The following is a 17,264-nucleotide window of genomic DNA, read 5'->3' as shown; positions in this document are numbered from 1 at the left end:
AATATATGTACTAACAATTATAGGCTTTTTTGACAACCACAAAATGAAAGGTCAGTCATTTTTGTGTACTTAACTTTCTTCCTGTGCTCTCTCACTCTCTCTCTTTCTCTCTCTCCCTCTCTCTTTCTTTCTCTCTCTCCCTCTCTCTTTCTTTCTCTCTCTCCCTCTCTCTTTCTCTCACTCTCTCTCTTTCTCTCTCTCCCTCTCTTTCTTTCTCTCTCTGTCCCTCTCTCTTTCTTTCTCTCCCTCTCTTTCTCTCTCTTTCTCTCCCTCTCTCTCTCCCTTTCTCTCTCTCCCTCTTTCTCTCCCTCTCTCTCTCCCTCTCCCTCTCTCCCTCTCTCTCTCTTTCTCTCCCTCTCTCTCTCTCTCTTTCTCATATTCCACCAGAGCATCCACCTGTCCTTCCTGCGGACGGTCCCCCCGTACTCCCACCAGGCCCACGTGTGGTTCGACATGATGCGCGAGTTCCGCTGGAACCACATCATCCTCATCATCAGCGACGACCACGAGGGGCGCGCCGCCCAAAAGAGACTGGAGACGCTCCTCGAGGAACGAGAGACGAAGGTGAGACGTCCCGACACTCAGGTCGACCCTCCCCCCCCGGGGTGCATAGCCGCTGTTTACCTCAGAGGTCTTGTATGTACGTAATTGTTTTCCTTTCTGTTGAGTGTGGACACATCTCTCTCTCAGCATTTTGTAAACATTGGCTAACGTTCTTACGCTAGACACATCAGCGTCTAATGTGGTCTGATCTGACGAAAGTTTGTACATTTATTTCCTCATCTCATGTTGCTTTTCACCACAGTCAATTTCCCCTGTGTCAGTTCGCACCGGGAGCCAAATAGTGGACTTAATCTGGGGCTTTGCAAAACACCAATGACTCTTGTACAGATGCAGATAATATATTATATATGCTAGGTCATATAATTAGAGATGTTGGAGGTACAATAATCAATCATAATTTCCTCCATAGAGGCACACGATGTCAAGGATGGTTTATGCAGTGATCCTACTAAAATGGATGTGTCTTCGACCATATTTTAGGGGTTTGTTCTCAGCCATTTACATTTGGCTCTAAGCTGTGCCAGGCTGAATCTAGGTCATTGAAATGTGCTGACCCACCCAAAGACAAAAACAAATCGCGATGTTTGTACCATAAGGAGAAGAACAAGAACACAGTTAATGAGCTCTAGCTCACTCGGGATGAGGATAAGAGGTTGGCTCCCTTCAGGGATTTCTTCCTGTAATTATAAGACAGTAGTGAACCAAGTCCTGATTTGAGCAGTAATTTAATCAGAGGGTGATAAAAAAGGAAGTAATGTTACACAAGCCCACACTGTAATTATTCACATATGGTGAATGGTAAAAGACAAGCTGATTTTTACTCATCAATCACACATGATCAAGATTGATGAGCACTTGCTAACTATAGCTCTGGTTGATACATGGTGTGCTATAATGAGTCTTTATTGGATTGTCCTCATGACCTATTTTGTTGCTGCGAAGTCTTTTGTGTGTGTATTTGTCATACAGTTAGCAGTTTATTTCAGAACCATTGAAGGTGACTTGGTCTGAGTATAATATCTCCCCTGACTGTAATCTTGTCTTCTCTGCATTAGGCTTGCAGTCTTCAGTGAATAAGTTGTATTCAACAGTGAATACATTGTATGATGATGTCACAAGAAGTTGATATACAATAGTTGACTTCCTAATGGGCTTCTAATAATGAGATTATTATGAAACTGACTGTTTTCACACAGTTAAAAGCCTTGAGGAATTTCTCAACGCGGTTGGCATTGACATATTAGGAAGAACTGTGAAAGAAAAAACATGTCACTTTCTCACTAATTAGCGGATTCTTCTGCATAGTTTTCACATTCCCATTCAGTTTAAGTACTGCAGGTCTTATGACAAGCTCAGTGACAGGTAGATTGGGATCTTTACATGAGAGAGGGTAGATGACTGACTGCTGAGGAGTTAGTCAGAATACATAAGTGACACAACGTGCAGTATTCATGCCAGGGTGAAGCAGTAAAAATAGAGCACTCAGAAGAACTAATTTGGGAGAAAAGCAAAGGCAGGTTCATTCAAAACAGCTGGAATGTAGCACAGAAAGGGAACGCCGATGGCTGCATAGAGAGGTGACTAAAAATAGATGTTTTGAGTTATATCACATGATGCGATTTATATTCAAAGTGGCATCCATGGTGTCATTCTCTCTAGTTTGATTAATTCATGTAATCATGGTGATTCATGGCTGTCCGCTGACCTCGGCTAGGATAGATAATGCAACACTCTGTGCTGGCTGTGTTTCACATGGATGCATTGACCACAACAGCATCAGACTAGATTTGGGTATAATCTCTCCAATGAAGAGTGAATACAATGGGCATGATTGGGATTTTTATTTTTTGGGGGGGGGGGGGGGGGTTGCTTGTCAGGCAGTATGATGAGCCAATGCAGAGTGCGAGTGGCATTTGGTGGAGGGAGGAACAGATCCGAAATGCAAAATGGTTTCCTGTCTCAGGCAGATACTCCCGTGTGGCCCTGCTCACAGCACAGGAGCAGAAAGGAATACAAAATGGTGACCCCATAAGAGCAGGAGTCTGCAGTATGGGAGCAACACTGGAACAGGAGCTGGAGTTGCAATGATTTTCTTCCTTCAAAGTTTTATATTGTCAGATAGTTGACTAGTTTGGCCTGTTCTTCTGTAGTTTGCATATGCGTTAAGATTTCCTGCTTTAGGTTTAAGGGTACACCTGGATTTAATTGTGGAGTTTAATTTGAAGGCTAGACATGAGCCCAGAGAAGCTTTGAAGAAGGTTTTGACAGTAAACAGTTACCTGTAGTCTAGTCACTGGTCGTCTTCGATGTCTTTTGCAAGCCCCAGTTTGAGATCCCAGTTTGAAGCAGAAAAGTGTATTTGTTGGAATGCTTTACTGCCATCCATTTTCAACTGTTTATAATATTCTTCTGTGTCTGCATATTTTCTCTGTGCACATTACTCATCAGAATAAAAAAAGGAACTATGAAAACCTCGACCAACTGTCCTATGACAACAAGCGAGGACCTAAGGTATATTTGCATGGTCAATGCACGCCGCCCCCCAACTTTCCAAACGTAGCAACTAGAAACCAGCCCAGCCGGTCACCAGCCGACCCAGAGATGCCCCTCTCTTGGTAGCACGTGGTTTTTTTAAATCTTCTTTTTTTTCTTCTTTTTTTTTTTTACTTTGAGACCTTTTCCCTATGATTTCAATGAAGGATGGTTTTGTTATGGAAATACTTTAATTTTTGGTTAAAGAAATATAAAGAAATAAACGAAATGAACAGCGTTACGCTTTTATTATTTTTTTTCCCCTTCAATAAAAGAATGCATGTTCTCAGAACAAAACAAAACAAAAAAACAAAAAAAGAGTTTGCAAGTCCGTACCTGTGTGGAGAAGCGCTAGAGTGGGACGCACCTCTTCCCCAGATGCTACTCTCTCCAGGTCTAACAGGCACCTACCTCGTTTTCAACAGCTTTTTGTTGGGGGAAAAGATCCCCGGCCGTCACTCCCTTCACTCGTTTTAATTTCCTGGTTGCATTGGCCTTCTTCTCCCCCCTACTTAACATGCACGTTCTTCTTTGGAGCCTTGACCCTCAGTTTGCATGCGAAAAATGCAAAAGTTTTTCCCCCCCAAGCTTTTAATTGAGACGATTTCCCTGGATCGCTTTCCTTTTTTCTCTCTCCCTTTTTCAACCGAAATCAACCAAACCGAGCAAAGCAGGTAAAGTGGAGCGAATGGTTTCTGAGGTGGGGGTAAGTAGCTGGCTTGACTTATTTTGTGCCCCAATCACAGGCAGAAAAAGTCCTCCAGTTCAGCCAGGAGACTAACTTAACTGCCCTGCTGCTGGAGGCCAAGGAGCTCGAGGCCCGCGTCATCATCCTCTCCGCCAGGTGAGCGCCCCCTAGTGGTTACAGACCTGCACCTTCACATCATAACCCTCTGACTACTGCCACTGACCTCACTTTATATACTTACACCTAATAAACATTGACTTCATGCACTTGAGGAAAACCTCTCCAAGGCATGTCATATTTAGACCCCGATTACACTACTACGTTTTTGGGCATTTTTCCCCCAAAAAGTGTGCCTAGTAATTACACTACCACGGCCAAAATAAAGCTTGAACCCAGGGGCGGATCGATACGGCCGGAGCTACAGTTTGGCAGTGTTAATTTTGACAGCAAATTATGATTTTGTTTTAGTCATAGTCTTTTGACTAAAATGCCATTTAGTTTTAGTCATATTTTAGTCATCTGACTTGTTTTAGTTTTAGTCTAGTTTTAGTTGAATACATATCATTACGATTTTAGTTGACAAAATCTACCATAGATTTAGACAACTCAAATTTAACAGGCTTAGTTCAATCAATCAATCAAGTTGGATTTATATAGCGCCCTTCATGAAACCCAGAGCGCTTTACAGAGTCCAGTATTCATTCAGACAGTCATACCGGTGGTGGTAAGATACATAGCTACAGCTGCCCTGGGGCAGACTGACAGAAGCGTGGCTGCTTCTGTCAGACAGTTTCATAATGAAGCATTCCTCTCCCCCAGTCTGATGCTAACTGTGTTTGTGCCTGATATAGCAAGCTATAACATTATCATGTCAGCACTAGTTGGCTAGTCAGGCTAGCTAACATCAGGCACAGGCGAGCTAACGTCATACCGGAGGAGAGGGGCTATGGCGGCGCCAGGTAGCTAACTGTTCGTGTCTTATCCATCTAGCTACAGTATAACATTAGACAGCAGCAGTAGTTGCTTAGCTAGCTTACCCAGACTAGCTAACGCTAGATACCCCGCCAGCCGCCACAAGCATAGCCCCACTTGTTGCTACAGTGTAACGTTAGCTAACCTGTGCCTAACATTAGCTAGCCACTAACGTTAGCGTTGCAATGATCAGACACTTCAGTTCTCCCCCGCCACAAACCTACGTGAAACACTGGTTTCTTTTAGCTTGTATTGTATTTGAAGTATTTCAGAAAAACACCAGCTTGGGTTTAGCTAATACAGTAACGTTAGCCGGGGGTGGGGGGGTGCTTACCTTCTCGTGAATTTCGGGATGACTGTTCTCCAAATGTCGCTTTAAGTTTGTTGTATTTTTGCCAGTAATTTTCACCCCACACGGTTTACAAATGGTTTTGGTTTTCTTTGCATCAAATATGAAGTTTATCCAGACGTCTGCTCTCCTCTTTCTCCCGGTGTGTGCGAACGTTGACAAAGACATTTCTGAACTGTGGTAATTTACTGAACAGTCCAGGCGCAGCAGTCGTATGCTGTTGACTTCCCGCCGGCTGGTGTAGCAACGGTATATTCAAGTGTGGGCTAAATACACACAGGCTACCTGTAGGTTGCATCCAACTCGTTCTATTAATACATCCATGATCCAACTGCGCACATCCCGAACCTCGACATTCTGATTTGAACTTTTCCCATACGTCCCTCCATAACCATTTTAGTCTAGTTTTTATTTGTTGACGAAAATGTGAATAGATATAGTCATAGTTTTTTTGTCATCATACATTCATTTTTATTTAGTCATCGTCTCGTGACGATAACCCAAAAAATGTTGTTGACGAATAGTTTTCGTCATAGTTCTCGTCAACGAAATTAACACTGCGGTTTGGAGGTCGAAATCCGGAGCTGCGTTCTAGTGTAATAGGCAGATCCGGAGGCTTTTGTAAAAATATAGGAATAGGGCTACACTTTAACACTGTATTCACTTCACATTAAACCAATCAAACAGGTGATTTACGAGTTTGAGTTATATAGTAGCCTATCTCAGTGGATACTATAGTTAATATAAATTTGGAAATAAGAATAACAGGAGTCATGCAAAAAACAGCAAGCGGATAATAATGTAGGATATAACTTAAACTGTATTCAATGTTTAGCCTAGTACAGGTTCCCCCCAAAAAGTAGACATTTCAAATAATAACCCAAACCAGAGTAGACAATTCAAATAATAATATTCTCTCTTAAAAATGTAACTGGCAAAAAGTTAAAAAGCCTTTATTGAGATATGCCACTATACGTGAGTAGACTCCAAAGCTCAGTTTGTGTTCCCATCCAAATAGCTCCTTCATCACACCTGTCTGAACTTCCCAGCACTCCTGCCCTTTTCATTTTTGAATTATATTCTCTGTTCAATAATCTAATTCAGTCCAAATGTTAGTCCTTATAATCAGTTTATTTTTTGTCTGTCATCCACTCCCTCACATTATAGCTCCCATAATATGACAAGAGGTAGGCTATGGAATGGGTTTATGTCAGCAATCCTAATATGTAATCATTGAACAATAGCCTAGGAATTGGTTTGTTCACATGTGAGTCATTGATCAAAAATCAAGATAGGAATTGGATATGGAGTTTGGATAACTGGAAAAAAGAAAAGAGGAACTTAGGAAGATGGGAGTCCCGTCTGTGGACGAGGTGAACCAAGTAAGGCAGGCCTTATCTATCTAGCTGCGCTCAAGGACGAAGTTGGGTGAATGAATGGACATAATTTTGTCTTCTTGGTAAAGTTGATTGCGCTCAAAAACATAAAAGAATAAAACAAAAAATGCAGTAACACCAGACATAGAACACAAACGGGGATGGAAATGTATTTGTTGGGGATGGAAATGTATTTGTTGGGGATGGAAATGTATTTGTTGGTTACTGTTGGTTGGTTGGATGGCTCGACAGCTGCATTTTAAACTCAGAAGATTATAGACTATGTTACTATCCAAGAAAAATATACCCTTGATCGCTGTAGCTCAAACTCGTAAATCGCCTGTTTGATAATGCTCTTTAATGGTGGTGTGCTTTAGCAGTTTCGCATGTAATCGCGGATTGTTTTCCCCGTTCAAAAACGTAGCCATGGACCTCCGTGCTAGTGTAATCCAGGCCTTACTCTGCATAGCCTTGTCTACAGTATGTCATGGGTTCATAACCTTGTCTACAGTACGTCATGGGTTCATAGCCTTGTCTACAGTATGTCATGGGTTCATAACCTTGTCTAAAGTACGACATGGGTTTATAGCCTTGTCTACAGTATGTCATGGGTTTATAGACTTGTCTACAGTTTCTCATGGGTTTCAAAAAACCCAGGTTTGGATGAGTATCTCTCTGTGTTTCAGTGAAGAGGATGCTGCAGCGGTATACAAGGCCGCCCGTTTCCTCAACATGACAGGCTCCGGTTACGTGTGGCTGGTGGGAGAGCGCGAGATGTCCGGTAAAGCCCTAAGCGAGGCACCAGACGGTACGTGTGGCCACTACCCAGCAGGCACTGGGAAAAGACCCCCAAACGCCGATCGTCCTCCGGGGTCATACAGTACTGTACCACTCTCATCTAGGATCAGGGAGACTAGCTGACTTTTAGAGAGGTGTTTTCCAATGATGCATTACTGTTTGTTAAATGTTAAGCATTTAAACGTTTAAGCATTTCTTATGTTTAGAGGTTTAAATGAGTTGTCATGTCATTTTACACATTCATTAGCTCCAGTAAATTCTGTCATTCTGTTGTTAGGTCCTGGGTCTCCAATCATCATTACCTACTTACATTGGATGGTATATTACTGTACCAGCTAATAGCTTTTGATAATTCTAACACATGCATTGGTTTACCTAGGCTTACCCATAGCTACACTGCATTCACTGTGCTATTCTGAAAAATTAATAAGCCTGGTTCTCATGAATTTATAAAGGGTATTTTACAACCCCCACATTGACGTGTAACTGAAATAGAATGGTAAGCTACAACTGTCCTTTTTCTCTGTACCTGGATTCTGCACAAGTCTCACCCAATTATGTCACTCAGTGGTCACAAATGTAAGCGTCCTCCCCAGGCACTCAAACACCCACAATCCTTAGAGAGAACCCTGTCTCCTGTCTGTGTCTGAGCACCTGTTCCAGTCTCCACGTTCACTACTGTGGCTTCTTTTGGGGAACCGCTAGACTGTTGGACCGAGTTGCAATAAGAAAACTTAGCTGAAGTTGGACTGATACTGTGAACTGTATATCAATTCTAATAGATTTAATGTGTGTGAATGTGTTCGTTTGCTCCTACACACATACATTTTTCTATAGTTTTTTTCTAACCTGATCCCTTAGACTGAGTGATAGAATTGAATATATCCAACTTCAAGGGACTCTTTTTTTCATGCTGGGCAAAGGTCATTAACAACGACAGTACATCAAAACAATCTCTGATCACGTTTACTCTTCTCATACGTGAGAAATATCTGTCCAAATGAAGCAACAGGAAGTCCACTTGACTTCCCAATCAGAAGTCAGAGGACTGCGCGGGGTTGTAGGTTGGACCTTTGCTCACACTGGCTTAACTAGAGGCCCTATAAGTAAAAAAAAAACTTTCTATTGCAAAAGGATCCTGAATGTGTCTGCTCAGGCAGGTTTCTGATTGGCTCTGTCTTACTGTGGGCCTGAGCAGGTCTCATCGGTCTCCAGCTCATCAACGGGAAGAATGAGTCGGCGCACATAACCGACGCGGTGGCCGTGGTGGCCCAGTCTATCCAGGAACTGTTTGAGAAGGAGAACATCACAGAGCCGCCCAGGGGCTGTGTAGGAAACACCAACATCTGGAAGACAGGGCCTCTCTTCAAGAGGTACATGCATGGAGCATTGGCGCATTGGCGGTCTCTCTCTCTCTCTCTCTCTCTTTCTCTCTCTCTCTCTCTCTCTCCCTCTCTCTCACTCCCGCCCACTCTCTTTCTAATCCCACTGTCTTTTTCTTTGTCACAGGGTTCTGATGATACATGCATGGCGCATTGGCGCTCTCTCTCTCTCTCTCACCCTCTCTCTCTCACTCCCGCCCACTCTTTTTCTTTGTCACAGGGTTCTGATGTCTTCAAAGTACCCAGAAGGCCAGACAGGACGTGTGGAGTTCAACGATGATGGAGACAGGAAGTTTGCTCACTACAGTATTCTCAACTACCAGAAGACTCGACTTGTTCAAGTGGGGATTTACAACGGAACACAGGTCATTTTCAGAACCATTAACACCCCTCCTTCTCCACCTCTATCATCTATCATTGTATACAATAAAGGAGGATAAGTAGTCATTATATATATATATATATTTTTTTTAAACGAAACTACTTTATTGTAAGTCGCTTTGGATAAAAGCATAAGCTAAATGACCAATGTAAAGTAATGTTATACAAATAAATGCACAGTAAATATTAGACAGTAAATAAGTCAAGCATACAATCAATAGCAACTGTAATCCTGACTGATTGCTGAACTAACAACCCAGAAGACATAATCAGTCACTCTGGCCCTATAGGTGGTCATGAATAATCAGAGGAAGATCATCTGGCCTGGAGGAGAGACCGAAAAACCACGGGGCTTCCAAATGTCCACTCGACTAAAGGTACCGTATGTTTAACTTAGGCTAACGTATAATACAATAATGATTTGTACCGTACAGAAACTCTAATGGACCGGATATGCACTTCTCTTTCTCCTTCTGTTCCTCCTCTCACCGTTTCTCTCTCCACCATGTCTGTTTGGGGCGTGTGGGCGCTGACGGGCTCCTCCCGAGCGTCCACCATGTCTGTTTGGGGCGTGTGGGCGCTGACAAGCTCCTCCCGAGCATCCATCATGTCTGTTTGGGGCGTGTGGGTGCTGTCAGGCTCCTCCCGAGCGTCCACCATGTCTGTTTGGGGCGCGTGGGCGCTGACGTGTTCCTCCTGAGTGTCCACCATGTCTGTTTGGGGCGCGTGGGCGCTGACGTGTTCCTCCTGAGCGTCCACCATGTCTGTTTGGGGCGCGTGGGCGCTGACGTGTTCCTCCTGAGCGTCCACCATGTCTGTTTGGGGCGCGTGGGTGCTGACAGCTCGACAGCTCGACAGCTAGAGTGAGCGACTCAGCAGGTTCTCAGGGTCAGAGTGTGTGTGAATCCCCCTTGCACTATGTCACAAACAGCTTTTTTCCCTGTCTGTTGTAGATAGTGACCATACACCAGGAGCCTTTTGTGTATGTGAAACCTACTATGCAGGATGGCACCTGCAGTGAGGAAAAGGCACTTAATGGAGTAACTATTAAAAAGGTGATCTGCACTGGGCCCAATGAGACCATCCCAGGTAACATAACAGGGACGTGAATGTCATCACTGTGCTTTTACTCCACCCACCAAATACCGACTGGAGATGCATACATATATATGCAGTAGGTATCTATATATGTATGCATGGAGCTGACTGGGCCATGTGTGATCGGAACACCTGTTCGTGTGTGATCGTGCGACCGTGATTGTGAGTGTGAGTGTGTACATTGTATAAATGAATAAGCTTGAGTGTTTGCTTCAATGTTGGCAAACAGAGTGGGCATGCGTCAGTTTATCTGGCGCATGCCCACCTCCGCAACCATCAGCAGTGGACATTTGTGTGTGTGTGTGTGTGTGTGTGTGTGTGTGTGTGTGTGTGTGTGGTGTTTTTAGTGATGTGTTACTTAAGAATAAGAAAAATATTTTAGACAGTTTCTCTCTAGACAGATTGTAACTTGCAGCCTTTTCTGCTTTGGTTACAGGACGGCCAATAGTGCCTCAGTGCTGTTTTGGATTCTGTGTTGACCTCCTTATCAAGTTGGCTGGGGAGATGAATTTTACCTATGAGGTGCACCTAGTGGCTGATGGGAAATTTGGAACACAGGAGCGGGTTCGTTTCTTTCTGACCAGAAGAGTTTTTTTTTTAATGTAGCATGCAATTGTTCTATTTGCATGCTCAATACACTAACTACATTCATAAAAACCTGTTTCACATATTCACATGATTATCTTCTACAGTATACTGTACTGTAGCTGACCGTGCTCCCATGAAACCCGGTGAGATAAGGAGTTGAGTTAAAAACAGTCCATGCAAGCCACGAGCCACACCACTATCTCTGGTTGTGCTCTAGAGGGATGGGCCTTTTGCTAAAGCCCAAACTAACCTGAGTGGATCCACCTGAACAAGCAGCATTGACTGAACACTGTCTGTCCAACGATGTCCAGTGTATATCCCGGGCCAGAAAAGACCATTCAGTCCATGCGTGTTTGTTTTTGGTTCAGTAGGTTTCATGTTTTCCTGTTAAACACTAGGACGGCTCCTTGTTAAAGATGCTGTTGTCTATCATGCTCAGATCCAGCAGTTTAACCATTTCAACTCAATTACACCAGCAAAGTGTATTAATGGGCGGAGCCCCGTGCTCTCTGGGCACCCTTTCTAGTTTAGTTTAGTTTTCAACTTTATTTAAAATGGATCCAACTGCTGCATGTTAATAATTTTGAGAACGTTGTTAGTAAATGCAGGGTAATTGATAGTTGATGTTCCTCTCCAGTGATAAAGCTGAGATTTCTTCCTAACATGACATTAGTAGGAAATAACAAAAGCTAATCAAACTAAAAACAGGTGAAGCTATCCGACACAATGTGGGCAGGGATCAAAGGGTTAAACAGCTGTGTCCCACGACTGCAGGTGAACAACAGCAACAAGAAAGAGTGGAACGGGATGATGGGAGAGCTTTTGGGAGGTCTGGCAGACATGATCGTTGCCCCGTTGACTATCAACAACGAACGAGCCCAGTACATCGAATTCTCCAAGCCGTTTAAATACCAAGGCCTGACCATCCTAGTTAAAAAGGTATGTGTGTGTTTCCCTCACTGTCTAACCGTCCTGACCAGAGTTACCCTTTAACACGTCCGCTATTGAAATCGTACAGAAGTACTGTACTTGCTGACGTGTCAGTTCTCAGGCGGTGGGAACGGTTGTCTGTTGGCTAATGGCGGCCTTACACCTATCGAGTTTCCTTCCGATTTCAAAGTCTCAGACAAAAATCCAAGTCGGAATAAAATCTCAAGAGTCTTGCTGGAGTCGCTGCGCGCTCCTGTGATCACAGTCGTTAGGTGTAAGTTGGTGTAGGAGTAGTAAAGGGAAAATGCATGTTTGGCCCTGTTTTAAGGTTACTTATGATCATATACAATGGTTCAGATCAAAACGTTGACAAAACTAGCACTTTTGAGAAAGTTGATAATTGCTCTACCACCGTTTAGGTCATACAATGGATGTGGGTGGGCACCTTGAAAATTCTTTCGAAAACATGTTAAACTCTCGAATTCAAAGACAAGCTCACTGAGGGGGTAATTGGTGTCCGTTGGTGTTCTGACATCAAATTCGCCACAAAGTATGAATCCTATAGGGTTTTATTGATCATTTTAGGAAATCCATTGACTTGTATTGAAGCGACCGTTGTAGATGTGTAGATCACTGTTTTTTTTGCTTCCCTCTGGAATATGTAGGGGTGGGATGTCTGCCCACCTCCCTTGTTCTCTGTAAAGCGCATTGTGTTGCCTCTGGGTATGAAATGCGCTATATAAATAAAGCTTTGATTGATTGATTGATTGATCAATCCGCAGAGGGGATTCAGGAAGCGGAACTACTTACGGTAGCTATTGTTATTGTTTATGTTGCTAGGCTACCTAGTTTGCAGAAGTTTACACACATATGTGCTGCGACTAAATAGTTCTATGCTAAATATTTAAAAAAGCCTTTCCAGATGAACTAGAATCTAACTTTATGGCGAATTATATGTCAGAATGCCAACTAACACCTAGGTGAGTTTCTTGTCTTTGAAATTAAGAGTTGAACATGTTTTTTGAATGATTTTTCACAATGCCCACCCACATCCATTGTATGACCAAAACGGTGGTAGAGCAATTATCAGACTTTCTCAAAAGTGCTAGTTTTGTCAACGTTTTGATCTGAACCATTGTATATGATCATAAGTAACCTTAAAACAGGGCTAAACATGCATTTTCCCTTTACTACTCCTTTAAAACTCGATTCTGGCCAGTCTTTGTCACTGCCCTTATGACAATATCAAACATGTTTGATATTCTCACAAGTCTTGTCTTGTCTTTTGTCTTGTGTGGTTCAATGATGTGACCATTATCAACAACCAATAGGCGATTTGCAGAATCCTAGTCTGTGACTTAAAACTCTTTTTAAAGTCTTTAGATGTGAGAGGGTGTCAGATGACAGTCTTTTTAAAAGTTTTATCAAAGTCTTCTAGTGCCAGGGTTCCCAACCTTTCTTCGCCAGAGCCCCCCTAGCTTACATCTGATGGAATTTGTGCCCCCCACCCCAAAGTCGTTATGAATATCCAGTCTGTGTACGTCCTATGGAGGCCAGCACACAATGGACACTCACAACAACTTAGAGGGGTGTTAAGTTAGGGTATAATGAAGTGCTTCGACAGTTTAGCAGTAACGTTAATGTTAACATGATTCAGAGTTTCAGATTAATTTGTTGAATATTCTTATATTATATACTATATATATATATATATATATATATAGTATTATAGTGTGGTAGATACAATTACTGTGTGACATGTCAAGGTCATGATTCTTTAACAAATATTTGTCTAGCTTAATTTGATATGAATTAAGACCTCAAACTGTTTGAGGCCTGGTGCCCCCCCTGCGATCATAGGCGCTGTGTGTTGCAGGAAATCCCTCGCAGTACGCTGGACTCCTTCATGCAGCCGTTCCAAAGCACGCTGTGGCTGCTGGTGGGTCTGTCGGTGCATGTGGTGGCGGTGATGCTTTACCTACTAGACCGGTTCAGGTACAAGGGGAACCCTGTCTGTATGTGTGTGTGTGTGTGTGTGTGTGTGTGTTTGTGTGTGTGGGAGAGAGAGAGAGAGAAAGAGAGAGAGAGTGTGTGTGTGTGTGTGTGTGTGTGTGTGTGTGTGTGTGTGTCTGTCTGTCTGTCTGTCTGTCTGTCTGTCTGTGTCTGTCTGTCTGTCTGTCTGTGTGTGTGTGTGTGTGTGTGTGTGTGTGTGTGTGTGTGTGTGTGTGTGTGTGTGTATGTGTGTGTGTGTTTGCGTCCAGTGTTGGAGCGTGTAGGGGTGTTGGTGGGTCAGTGTGTGGTCTGTCTGTCTGTCTGTCTGTGTGTGTGTGTGTGTGTGTTTGTGTGTGTGTGTGTGTGTGTGTGTGTGTTTGCGTCCAGTGTTGGAGCGTGTAGGGGTGTTGGTGGGTCAGTGTGTGGTCTGCTGTTCGCTGCCCGGCGCTCCAGCTCTTCCCTCGCCGGGAACGAGGAGACGGACGGCGAAGGAGAAGATCGGTTCCTGTCATTCCACCGCTCTGTGACTAGAGGGCCTCTTCTCTCCATTTACTTTCTGTTTCTGTTCGGTCGGTCCTCCACTTCCTGCTTTGCCGCTCATGTAGCCTCTCTCTCTCTCCCTCCCTCCCTGCCTGGGGTCACCGGGGTCACCGGGGTCACCAGGGTCCTGTTCTCTGTCACCTGACTCCGTGTCTCACTCTCTCTCCCGCCCCCCTCTCTTCCAGCCCTTTCGGAAGGTTTAAAGTAAACAGTGAAGAAGAAGAAGAAGACGCCCTCACCTTGTCCTCCGCCATGTGGTTCTCCTGGGGAGTGTTGCTCAACTCTGGGATAGGAGAAGGTAACGTTAACGCTACAGCTAATAGACCCACCTGCTATGACTCAGACGCAGGGGACAAACGCCAACAGTGATTACCAATTATGGAACCCTCGGGTGTGTGATGGCGGAATTTTGAGAGTCTGTTAAGGCCAATTTATACTTCGTTGTACGACACTTTTGAAAGTGTCGACAGACAGAAATCACTGTCGACACTTTTTTGTCTTGCACCTACCGGACTTTCTAATGTCGCAGACGCGGTCACTTTCGTCGCGCAGTTGTGATTGGATAGCTAGAAAGAAGGCACGTTCGTTGCCATGGATCAATCAGCTGCGTGTCTGCAAGTTACCATGGAGCTGATCGGACACTTCGCTGAAGTATAAATGCTAAATGGTGGTCGGCATTTTTTTTCTGTCGACAGACATTTGTCGTACGACGCTTGTCGACTGAGTGTCAATTAGCCTTTAGTGTGTCATGGCACTGGAAGTCCGGGGTGAAAACGCTGACTGTGATTGGTACCGGGGTGGCGGGGGGGGTCGGGTGTCCTCTTGTCACATCCTCCAGGCGCGCCGCGCAGCTTCTCAGCGAGAATCCTGGGCATGGTGTGGGCCGGCTTCGCCATGATCATCGTGGCGTCCTATACTGCCAACCTGGCAGCCTTCCTAGTGCTGGATCGGCCTGAGGAGCGCATCACCGGCATCAATGACCCGAGGGTACGCATCGGGTTCAGTACCTCAAATGTTTTCCCTGTAGGCTATTCCACCCAGCTGAGGGCAGCTCAGAGCATGGACTCTTTTAAAGCAGGCCTAAAAACCTACCTTTTTAAAAAGGCCATTGCCTGTTAAAATTGTGTTATTTTTTGTTCGGTTGTGTTTTATTATGCTATGCTTTTAAACCTGTAGCATTTAGAGATTTTTTAAATGAAAAGTGCGTTACAAATTTATTATTATTATTATTATTATTATTATTATTATTACGAATTGTATTCAGTTTGAAGCTTTTATGTCGTAATTGACATTGTAGAAAGTAGCTAGCGTAGCAAATATGTGCTTTGTATAAGTTGGAGATCGTTTAGTTGAAGATCATCATGAAAAACAAGCACTGTGCATAACACACATTGTTTCCTCCCTGGGGCAGCTGAGGAACCCATCAGACAAGTTCATCTACGCCACGGTGAAGCAGAGCTCCGTGGACATCTACTTCCGGCGGCAGGTGGAGCTTAGCACCATGTACCGTCACATGGAGAAGCACAACTATGAGTCCGCCGCCGAGGCCATCCAGGCCGTGCGCGACAAGTGAGTGACGGATGGTCCGGGCCGGTCCGGTCCGACCCAGGGGCGAGTCGGCCGGCTGGTCGGGTTAGCCAGGCTCAGCGGAGACAGGGTCAGTCCAATCAGAACCAGGGAGTGGTTGGGGGGAGGGGGAGGAGGAGGGGGGGACCTGGACCTCCGGACCAGGGTGGGGCACCGCAGGGCTTTACCGCAGCGTCCTCCCCGGTCCAGGCCCATCGTCCAATCAGAGCCAGGCCCAGGGGCAGGGGCAGGACTAGAGCACCAGCACAGCCCGTCTGAGAAGTCGAGCTAACGTTGAGCCGAGGAGCGCCCCTTTTTCAGGTTACACCCAGGCGAGCGTCTTTGAGAGAGGTGGGACTCCCGGGGGGGACGCCAGCCCCTCGACGGTCTGGCATTGGATTTCATTTGGCCTAAAGCGGCGGTAGAGATGGCTGGTAAACGCCGACCGACAAACACGCGCCCGCGTGCCACGAAAAACGGGGGGGAGAGCCGTAATTGTGTTTGTAAATCACTGTACTGTTGCAACGTAACCCCCCTCCTCCCCCTCCTCCCTCCCCCCTCCTGCTTCCCCCCCCACCCCACCCCCCCGACCCCCCCCACAGCAAGCTGCATGCTTTCATCTGGGACTCTGCGGTGCTGGAGTTTGAGGCCTCGCAGAAGTGCGACCTGGTGACCACGGGAGAGCTGTTTTTCCGTTCGGGCTTTGGCATAGGCATGCGCAAGGACAGCCCCTGGAAACAGAACGTGTCCCTGGCCATTCTCAGGTCTGTCCCAGCCGAAGCAGCATTACTTTTATGTCTTTTTTTTTTCTCGTTTTCCTCCTTTAATTTTCCTTTTTTTAGCCACCCAGAACATCGCCTTGTGTGAGCTCTACTTTCTCTCTGTGTATCTCCCCTCTCCCTCCCTCTGTCTGTCTGACTGTCTGTTCTGCCTTTGTCTTTGTCGGTCTGTTTTGTGTGTGTAAGTTGCATTCTGGGATTGAGCTGGTCTCGCGTGTGTTGTTTTTTCGCCAGGCTCATGTTTAACTCTCTCACTCTCTCCCCACTGACTCCCTCACCCCCTGCAGTTCCCATGAGAATGGCTTCATGGAGGACCTAGATAAAACCTGGGTGAGATACCAGGAGTGTGACTCAAGGAGCAATGCACCAGCCACACTCACCTTTGAGAACATGGCAGGTATGGTCCCTCGCTCGGGTCTAGTGAAACCCTAAAAGTGATTGGACAAAAACTGCAGTGGTGAGGTACTGTAGCCTTTTTTTGTCCAATACCTTTATTTTTTGTGTTGCTTTGGTGTTTTGACGTGAATGTGCCACGGAAGTCGTGTTGTGTGGGTGGTGTGTCGTGTCGGCGCGAACTAATAGTCGCGTGGCGAGGTTTGCAGCCGGGCCGGCGAGGTGTGAGCAGGTCGAGGGCGCGGTGTGGCCGGCCGCTGACCGGGGTCGGGGGTCGGAGGTCACGGCCGAGTGTTCGAGAGCCACCCCTCACCACGCGTCGCTGTGTGTCGGTCT

General features: G+C 45.2%; 1 protein-coding gene across 3 annotated transcripts in view; it reads left to right on the top strand.

Moving 5' to 3' along the window:
- The window catches only part of grin1a (glutamate receptor, ionotropic, N-methyl D-aspartate 1a), a gene marked incomplete at both ends in the record, with an annotated part of 29,496 nt that overhangs the window by 3,683 nt on the left and 8,549 nt on the right, over positions 1-17,264 (top strand). For 2 of the 3 annotated variants that reach the window (XM_084450112.1, XM_084450110.1), the window contains 16 exons: positions 388-564; positions 3,013-3,075; positions 3,843-3,940; positions 7,168-7,289; positions 8,478-8,652; positions 8,882-9,026; positions 9,333-9,419; positions 9,996-10,131; positions 10,577-10,704; positions 11,503-11,667; positions 13,535-13,653; positions 14,376-14,488; positions 15,029-15,177; positions 15,602-15,759; positions 16,359-16,520; positions 16,823-16,932. In XM_084450112.1, the coding sequence (XP_084306238.1) occupies positions 388-564; positions 3,013-3,075; positions 3,843-3,940; positions 7,168-7,289; positions 8,478-8,652; positions 8,882-9,026; positions 9,333-9,419; positions 9,996-10,131; positions 10,577-10,704; positions 11,503-11,667; positions 13,535-13,653; positions 14,376-14,488; positions 15,029-15,177; positions 15,602-15,759; positions 16,359-16,520; positions 16,823-16,932 (2,107 nt within the window). The remainder of the gene's footprint in view (positions 1-387; positions 565-3,012; positions 3,076-3,842; positions 3,941-7,167; positions 7,290-8,477; positions 8,653-8,881; positions 9,027-9,332; positions 9,420-9,995; positions 10,132-10,576; positions 10,705-11,502; positions 11,668-13,534; positions 13,654-14,375; positions 14,489-15,028; positions 15,178-15,601; positions 15,760-16,358; positions 16,521-16,822; positions 16,933-17,264) is intronic. The other variant, XM_084450111.1, reaches the window with a different exon arrangement.

The sequence above is a fragment of the Borostomias antarcticus genome, assembly GCF_949987555.1.
Source record: "Borostomias antarcticus genome assembly, chromosome: 2".
Classification (NCBI taxonomy): domain Eukaryota; kingdom Metazoa; phylum Chordata; class Actinopteri; order Stomiiformes; family Stomiidae; genus Borostomias; species Borostomias antarcticus.
This window is presented reverse-complemented; position numbering and strand designations above follow the sequence as displayed.